Genomic DNA, 9,968 nt, shown 5'->3' on the forward strand with positions numbered 1-9,968 from the left:
TTTCCAGTACTCCCAAATACTTCAGGAGACTGACTTAGACACCTAAGATGTAATCTTCCAGTACTCGGGCAAAAGGTGCCATATGATACGGGCACTCTCACTGAAGACTGGATCTATCCTCCTCCCGAGTTCATTAAGAATCTGAAGGACAAAGCCTCTAAACATAATTACTGTGATACTAAGGAACTTCATTTGTATATTCTCAGACACTATGAATATGATAAAGTCTTTTGATTACATACCCTCACATAAACATTAACAAATAAGAAGCACATTCTCCATCACTATCCCTAACCTGTAAGTAGGAAGCAAGCAGGCTCCTAGGAATATTACCCTGCTGGCCAGTAAAATGAAGCAGGAATAACTCAAGCCTTGGTTTTGGCAAAGTCCTGGTACCCTAAAAGGCAGTTCATCTGAATACACGAATAGAAAATACTATTTAGTCACTACGGGGACAAATTACATCCACCTGGAATAGAGTTACAGTGCAGTGACGGCCTGAAATGGTGCTTTGCACTTCACCACATCCCAGCTTTCTTACAGGGTTTGTGGCAGAGTATTAAACACAATAGAAATATTTTCTATAAATGCTCAGTCATATTCTGTAAACACAAGTTATAGCAAATTTAATAGTGACAGTCATTACACATTAGGAATGTTCACCATTCTTAAACACCATATACATTATGAATATATATACTGTGTATTTCCAACTGATTCCATTCTCAGGCTCACCTTAACACAATCGTAACATGGTTTATTAATTTATATGAAAAATACTTCACTAAGAAAGTAGACAAACTGCACAGAAATAGTACAAGTGTCATGTGCATAGCAATATAGCTTAAAGCATTCACATATGGCTTTGTTTAAATGAAACTATTGGGGAAACGGCCCTATATGGACCTATGGTTACAGAGTTGACATAATGTAAACTGCTTCACATCTTTTAGGCACTTGCTAACAATAGTGTTCAATCCCTGAAAAACAAACTCAAGAGCTAACAAGTGAAAATAACACAAATCCCAGGATAACAGCTGTGTATAGCTGAAAAAATTTAAAAATTGGTTTTAGTAGTGCATGCACAGAATTGAAAAGGGAGGGGAGGGGGGAGCGCAATTTCTGTGCAAGAATTGTATCAAATAACTGAAAAGTATAAAAATATTTACACGCTTAGGTTTTTTTAAGTATGTACAGAACAAAAGCCCTGAAGACTCATTCTATAGAATAAAAATATAGAACATGATAGTAGTAACAAAAAATAATATATATTTTATGGAATTGTATTTGCAATTAGTTACAAGTTATCTAAAACACAAAGTTCTTTGATCTATCTCAAAGCTTGATGGCAGTAGAGAATCTGCTTCTCCTTTTAAAATACAAGCACTCTGCATCATTTTTAACCTTCAGTTACAATACTGAAATAGGTAACAAAATGACTTGTGTACCCTAACTCAACTGATTCTCTACTGAAGTTTTATTTTCTTCATGGGTCATCATTACATTAATGAATTCCAATCTCGAGTAGCCTCCATCAGATGCCTCTGTCCATGTCCTACCCAATTATCCTGATTGTCAAATATTCTACCACAAAACCAACAGCTAAACTTAGCTTTCAAAGTATTATCAGAGGTAGTTTTCACAATCTGGTAATTGTTTTTGCTAGTCTTTTTCAGTGTCAATTTTAAGACAAATCTTTCTTTTACAGGGCTAATAGGTTTTATTGTCCTGTGCCTCTTTTGGTAAAGATCGTCAGTAGTTAAGTCCAAAGGATTGCAGAAGGCTGGCTGCAGAAGTGCTTCAATAGTTCTTTTTGACAACGAAACCTTAAGAACATGTCCCTTAAATTTAGCAATGGTTTTCATTACATTTACAACTTCTGGAACATCTGCATCAGGATGATTAAGCACAACAACTGGTTGATTTCTCCGAGGGCATTTTACAAGCTGTTTAGAATTAAAAGGAAGTAATTTCAAAGTCCTCACAGTTTCTTTTGATGCCCTCGGTTTGTAAGGGCCACCTGACTGACTAACAACTTCAGCTTGACTCTTTTCCTTACACTTTCTGTGCAACGTTGCTTTCTTTCTTGGAGGTTCTGTGCAATTATCCTTACTTTTCCGTTTAAAATTCTTCTTTCTTTGCACACCCACTGTTTCTGAACTTTTAGACCCAGTTTGTTTTAAACGAGGTTTTACTTTTGCTGTTCGTTTTCGAGTGCTCCACGTGGACCTGTGACGACCGAAGTTATTCCTGCTGTTAGCAGTTATTACTTGCATACTCTCAACAGAACCTTTTTGCAACTGTGTCCCTGAAGACTTAGTAGAATAAACAGGTTCTACAGGAGGAACGCAACATGCTGGATTAGAGCTTGCCAAAGAGGCGTTTGCTGGCATTAACCTACCTGGTAAAATTAAGGCATCATTAGAAGCAAGATTAGTTTGTTTCTGTGCTAGTGCAGGAGTAAGGGACTGCAAGTTCTCCAACTGTAGTGAGGGCACAGAGTTGCTCACTGACTGAGTGGTATCAGCCAGTGTGTCTGGAGTAGAAGTCTTAATTTTAAGCAAAAGCTTTTGTTGCATGGCTCCAGTTTTCTTTGGTTGACAATTTTGATAATGAGCAGTATCCTGAAAAACATGATGTTTATGAACTACAGGCATGTTTGGCGTCATACATTTCAGAAAAACCGCCTGCTGTCCATCAGGCAAAAGTGCATACATAGGTTGTTTCTGATTAATTTCCTGCTGGTTTCCCAACTCCGAGGAACTAACGACAGCATCCTGATGCTCTGGTAACACCTTCACAGAAGAAATTCCTTTCACAGATGGCTCCAATGCGTTTGTAACTAGAGGTCCCTTGAACGGCACGCTACTCAACGAGCCATTTGCTGTGCTACGTGCCCTCCTACTACAGGAACTTCTTACACTTCTGAAACTGTCATTCTTCCCCTCCACTTTTGAAGCTGGTATGGTTATTTTACCATGTTCTCTGTATGCAACACTCCCTAAAACCTGAGAACTATCACAAGGGGCATTTGCAACTGTTCCAATTGCCCCATTGAAAGTCAAAATCATTCCAGGTCGTTTATTTAAAACAAAGGATGCAGGTACCCCTTTAGTCACGTGCCCATCTGACAAACTGGTTGACGGAAGAGATTTTCCTGAAACCACCTGCAGTCCGGGTTGGTTAGCAAGGTGCAAAGGAACAAAAATTCCTGATGAAGGGGGCTGAACTAAAAGGGGTTTCTTCTGTTCCTGAAGAACTGGAGAAAAGGTACTAGGATTTTGGGTTGTAGACAGTATTTTATCTTTTACTAACTGCTGTGTTATGACTGCATCTGTATGGGTTTTTAGCAATGTACCAACACCTGGACTTCTGGATAACTTATCCATTCCCTGCGAATCAAATGCCATTGTGGGTGTCTGTCTGTCTCTCCCACAACATGTACCTTCATTTGTGCTACATCTTGTGTTCAACTCCCTCTTACATAAATGAAAGCCTGTATCAGCAGGAGGCCTCTGAAAACCACATGCAGTTGCCGAGCTTTTTAAATGTGTAAAGGCTTTATTCCCCACCTCGTGACCAGAAAGCAGCATGTCAGAATGAAGTTTTACACAGTTACTTGTCTTGCTGTGGGATTCTTGACGAGTAGTTGCTTTCACTTTTAACACATCTTGCAGTAACTGGTTTATTTCTGGTGATAAATAATTAGCTGCCTGTTCACTCTGCAATGAGAAAACAGAGGTGATTTTAGGCATTAAGACCGAGTTAACACAATCAGAGGCATTTTCTTGGAATTTGTCAGCTATGTTCTCAAAGCCTTGATGTACGTTAGTGTCCATATACTGCGGGCCATGCTCCTCCTCCTCCACGAAACAGTCGCTGTCGACAGCACATTTAGACCGGCTCTTAGAATATACAGAGTTATTCTTAGTGTTTGTGTGTCCATAAGTTTTATTAATATTTGATTGGGCTGATACAACTTTCTCTGGCTTTAAGCCTTTCACTGACTCCAAATACGCAGATTCAGTTCTGCTGTGAAAAGAAACTGTTTTGCTAGATAAAAATTCTTTATATCTGTCATCTGTTGGTGTCCAAATGCTACATGGATTATCCGAAGTGTCCATTTTGGAATAGTTATGAAAAGACAACAACCCTTCATTGGAAGAATCCACTGAAGTTGAATAATAGAGATTATTAGTTCCATGACTATTATTCAGGCCACCATTTTGCATTTTCAGTTCAGGAAAGAAGGGCATTTTCATGGGGTCATAGTGTAGCGCATTTGTAATAGCGGGTGGCAATACCTGAGGATGACTTGGAGGACTATAGCTTCCCCACGAGATATTACTTCGAGTTCCAACTTTTGCCACCTCATCACATGGAGGTACAGTTGAGCAAAACTTCATTGGCATATAATTAGAACTTTTTCCTAGAGCTACATGAGAAGGTGCTACAGTTTGGGAAACACTCCTACCACACAACAAGGAGTTATTTTGTTTTTCCACTTTTGTTTTTCCTGAATGAAGGGCAGAACAAAAAAAATGAGGGGAGGTTAATGGGTGAACAGAATTGTTCTTTAAGGTTGACTGATCAGTTATATGTGGTATAGCACCCGAAGAGAAGCCACAGGGATCAGCAGTTTGTAGCAAAGGAGGTGTAGGTCCATCCTTAATAGGATCGGCTTTCTGACCCAACAAATGTAAGTTTTGCTTACTCGTTGGTAATAATTTTATAACTATATGTTGTTTTCCATCTACCATTTTAAATCCCATAAATATAGCACTGTAATTTGCTGGAACAGATATTTTATTGTTTCTGACCATCAATACCGTTGGCCCATGAACAGCGTTTTTCAACAATCCCAGGCCGTAACTTGTTCCATCCTCTGCTTTACTGTACTGTGCAGCAGTAGCAGAGAGCATTCCACTCATGACATTATGCTTTTCTGCATACAGAACCGGATCTTTTTCTTCATGTGCTTCCACATCCCTCCTGCGCTGGTTCAGCTCCTCAGACTTTGTTTCTCTTTCAGTCACACTTCCTAGCGCTTGTGTGTTTTTTTCTCCAATTCTGTCACTTCCACTGACTATTTTCTTCCGTCTCCAGAGTGCTTTTTTTGATGCTCCCATTCTATACCTTCTTAACACAAGCTTTAGTCCTGCTGGAGTCTTCACTATTCTTTTTTCACAGTTATCCTTTTCCAATTTTTCTTTTGCATACAAGTGGTCTCTATGCAAAGCTATGATGTGTTTTAAAAGATAATCTTTCCGTGGTGCGCTGTAACTGCAGTACTGACAACCAAAAGGAAACATACTGGCATGAACAAGAAGATGTTTCTGAAACTCCTCTTTTGTAAAGCTGACGTGATGGCATTTTCCACAACCGTATGGAATCTCATTATGTCTGTGAATGTGCTGAACAAATGTGCCCACATCCTGGGTTGAAAACCCACATTTTTCACACTGAAAGTGACCATTTACACAATGCTTTGAAGTGAAGTGTTTTGTCAGATCCAACAAAGTGTACACATGCTCATCATTACAGAGCTCACATTTCACCAACGTGCTACGATGGGTGCGTCTATGCTGTTTAAATGACTGAAAGTCATTAGCCGAGAAGTTACACATCTCACAAGGATACAAAGGCAACTCGCCATAGTGTAACAGCTGAAAATGTTTCTGTAGGTCATTTGGGCTGTATCTGATGTTATCCATGCACTTCGTACAAGTGAAATTCAGTATCTTTGCTGTAGTTTTCAGCCCTTCTTCCAATTGCACGTCCGGATTCTTTTGCAAGTGGGTTCCCTCTGAACAACTGGGACTGCCTTCATCTGTTTTCTCTAGAGTTACAGACTTCCTTGCAGTTGGCTGTTTACACTGAAATAGCTTTCTGAATCTATCAACTTCATGTTTCATTAATACTTCATTTGGAATGTTCACCTTGGGTAAATCAATTTTCACATTTTTTAGTTTGTAAGAGAGACCGACATCTAAAACTGCTGGTTGAGTCATCACACTTAAAGAATCATTCACCAGTGCTTTTTCCAAAGTAGTATGCGTAGAAAAATTCTTTGCAGCATTGTGTTTTAACAAACTAATTTGCTTTTTATCACAAAAAAACTGTTCCTTTTCAGACGTCATGATTTTAGGGTTTCCTTTTCTTTGAGTTCTTGAGATTAGTCTTAGTTCCTGTGACAAACAAGACTACTGCGCTGAGTTATTCTCAAGGTTCTAGTGCTTCTCCATGTTATTGTCCTGAAAGTAAAAAAAAAAAAAAAGCAAATATTACTTGTAAAACTAATGCAATTAAAACACTTATTGTAATTTATTAATAAATACATGCCGATCTTGGAATTTGATGATTTTTGTAATAGCATTTGAGTGAAAAAGCATCAGACAGAAAGAGACATTACACTTCAACCTTTTTGCTTGGGTGGGGAGGGAGGAGTTCTTTCTTGGTTTGTTGTTTGAGGTTTTTTTCTCCACAAAATATAGATGACTCCTGAAAAAATAAGCTTTAAAGCACATCATCTACTGAAAGATTGAAATTCCGTGCTATCAAATTTTTATTTTCTCCCACCAGACAGTCTAGAAGCACAAGAAACTCCAAGTACTGCTTTTTTTAAAATGAAGCTAGCATTTATTAATTATTCAGGATTTCAAGCAAATCAGTTCACTAACTGAACCTAGCTGAAGTACTACAACCAAGTCTGTTACTATATTAGTAACTACCTACTGTGCAGAAACAGAGGAAAAAAGAATCAAAATCTGACAAAAGACCTACTTCACTAAGGGAATCATTACCCTTATTAACACCAAAAAACCCACCACACTCATCTACAATTACTTTTTTGCATGCCTACCTTTAGTAGCGCACAAGTCTGAAGTACTCAACAGATAAAAGTTACCTTTGGTTTCTCACCCTATGTTCCTGGGTAGAGGTTAATCTTTTCAGAACAAGAGCAGCACTGACAACACTACTCCTCTGGGGATTAAGAGGCTCAAGTAGGTATGGTCAGCATCATTGTCTCGCTAGAGACTTAATGCCAGTGTTTCCATTACCAGATCAAATCTAGGCTCCAACAACACTCCCATGTGTCAGCATAAAAACAGGAGAGGTGGAGTAACAGTGGAAATTGTTTGGATTTTGAAAAGTGAAACTGAAAAGAAAGAACTGTTTCTTCACTAGAATATAATACTTTTTACTAAAACCTTTTTCCACAGCAGAAGCCATAGTGTCACTTTCTTCTTTACTAGCAAAGTCAGTGAAGTGTTGGCTGAAATCTGATCAGCAGCTCCTTCTCCACTATTCCCCTGACCACCCTGAAGCAACAGAGACTTGGAACTCATTAGATTATTCTGTTTATTCACGCTCAAACTGAAAGGATGATCACATCCTCTCTGTCATTGTGATAAAGTGCAAGAGCTGCTTCTAGAGCTCCAGGCCATCACAAGCATTACCACTAAGGTCTTCCAAATATTTTCCCATAGTCCCATAGGAGGGAAGTATCTAGCACTGAACATGTAAAAATACTTGACAAAGAAAGTGGAGAGTGAACAAAATACTACCATGTTTGTAGTAAGAAAAGCAAACCACTTTTTTTTTTTAAGCGTATGCTTTATTGCCTTCCTTTGGAAAAGGTATCAGCATTTCTGCACAATTCTTGAAAATAATAAGCAAAACAGACTTCTGACATTTTATACAGGCTCCAATATCAAATAAATTCAGAGTAGTGTTTTTCAGCTATGAGACCCACAAGACTTCAACAATACATTCGACATTCAAAAAAAAAACCCCACAACCAAAACCACAAAAACCTCACACATCACAGACACATTCAAACACACTCCCTCCTTGGGAGTCTTTCTAAACTAGAATGCTTTAGGTACAGGACTTTTTTTTTTTTTTTTTTTAAACTCAGTGATGCATTTCCCAGTTTCCACACAGGAGATTTACACATAGGATATTAGTCTACTTTGAGCCTTCAGAAGAGAACAACTCATCTATGTTACACTTCATTTTCACCAAAAGAGTGCAGTGTTCTAATGCTTCCTCTAACCAACAGAAAATCCCTTATTTGAAAAGGATCAAGCTGAACCCCTACATAAAGAAAAAGTTACTAAAAATGACTTGGACTTGTTTGCTGAAGAATTTTTTAAACACACAGATACAACACATGAATATTACAGGTTGCATGACGCAATACATGATCCTGATGGCAGCTGCTTATCATTCAAATTAAAATGTTACACTGTCAAATACTGAAATCTGAAATATCTATGCATTCAACAGTGTAAAATCAAAAGTGGATGTAGTATGCTGCAGAGAACGTACATCAGGCTGTTAACAGGGGACCAGCAAGGTCCTCAAGTGGGCAACATTGCACTAACTGGATAAAACATTTATGTTTGGCAAAGAGTCTCAACTGGGTATATTCAAACCTGATTTGAGATCTCCCTTAACTAATTAACCACACAAATTACAGTTTAACTTTGTTATTATTGGGTAGCATGCAACTATAGAAAAGCACCTGCAGCTCAATAAATAAAAATATTTACCAGAAGCAACCAGCTAGTTAAAAAAAAAAAAATTCCAGGGATCTTTAAATGTACATTACCAAATAAGTCAGACTTACACATTAATAAAAGACTTCAAATCTTCAACAGCCTTTTTAACATCCTTCTACACACACTGAAGAGGTAAATATGTAAGACTCAGAAAAGGCCACAGTCAGGAGGAATACTGAAAAAAAGGTCTGAAAACAAGAGGAAAGGTATTTTAAAAGGTGTAAATGCAAGCACAACTGAAAGAATAAGCTGAAAAGCACATATTCTTCACTACTTCACATCATGCGCATTTTTAATACACTGAAGACAGAAAAATGGTAAATTTGCACTATGTTCTCTCCCAAAGAACACCATCAAATACAATACAAATTCTAAATTAATGAGCAAGGTTAAAAAATCACTAGCAAACTCCTCCTAAGAAGGCCTAATTCAACTTTAGCTTTGTCACTTATCAGATATCCATAACTGGTAAGCATAAACATATGGTAGCTTACAAACAAGACAGAAAGCAGTAACTGGTACCTCTGTTCAAATTTTATCTTGAACTCAAGACTTTTTTAAAGAAAATATTTTCTTAAGTAAAATAAATAAATAAATTCTATAGCAAAGACCTAATTATAATTTTCTAGAAAGTTTTTTTCAAAAGCCTGGGGGGAAAATCAAATATTACTTGTTTCAACTATTGTGAATGCAAGTAGATTATAAAAGTAGAATATAAAGTGGATCTAATGAACACAAACCCTGAAAATACATAAGCATGTGCCACAGTTTACTCTCATTAAAAAAAAATAAACACTAAGCACAGGCATCAGTAACCACTTGAGACCCTAAGCCTCAATTTTATTCCCCCGAAAATGCTCCAATATGTCAGTATTTTGATTTTAATAAGTATAAAAGAAGAAAAAGTTTTAGCTGTGTACTTTAATCTAGTGAGAAATGACAAAAAGCAAGAGTCCTAAGTTAGAAACCTTTTACAGGTTTTCCATTTAGAATAAGAAATTTTAAAAAAAAAATCAAAGTACGTTTCCAGGCAGGTAGTATTTTCAAGATTTCTGTAAAAAAAATTGTTATACTAATTTAAATTTTACTAAAAGAAAAAACTATGCCAAAGCGTTTTCCATGCTTGGCCCCATCCCACATGTGTCTGCTAATTCAGCATCCTGCCTTCATCTCTATGGAGATCTGGACGCACGCAGGAGCTTACAGAACTAGATCTTCAGGAACCCACAGAGCTAGAGCTTCTGGCGGCCAGACTGACACCGCAGAACGGTACTTCAGTAAAAAATTAAATGGAAAATCAAAATAAACTACCTCGGACGAGGAGGCAGGAATGGGCATGGAGCGGGAGGTGACGGTGGCTCCTCAGCGTTCGGGGGAGCCCCCGAGGCGACCACCGCCTCA

General features: G+C 37.9%; 1 protein-coding gene across 1 annotated transcript; it reads right to left on the bottom strand.

Moving 5' to 3' along the window:
- Window positions 1–1,246: 1,246 nt before the first annotated feature.
- On the bottom strand, window positions 1,247–6,140 carry ZNF518A (zinc finger protein 518A). Its single transcript, XM_010162007.1, has one exon. The coding sequence runs from the start codon at window positions 6,138–6,140 to the stop codon at window positions 1,500–1,502; it is 4,641 nt and encodes a 1,546-aa protein (XP_010160309.1). The 3' UTR covers window positions 1,247–1,499.
- Between the last annotated feature and the right edge of the window lie 3,828 nt (window positions 6,141–9,968).

This window comes from Eurypyga helias, unplaced genomic scaffold (assembly GCF_000690775.1).
Source record: "Eurypyga helias isolate BGI_N326 unplaced genomic scaffold, ASM69077v1 scaffold15872, whole genome shotgun sequence".
Taxonomy (NCBI): Eukaryota; Metazoa; Chordata; class Aves; order Eurypygiformes; family Eurypygidae; genus Eurypyga; species Eurypyga helias.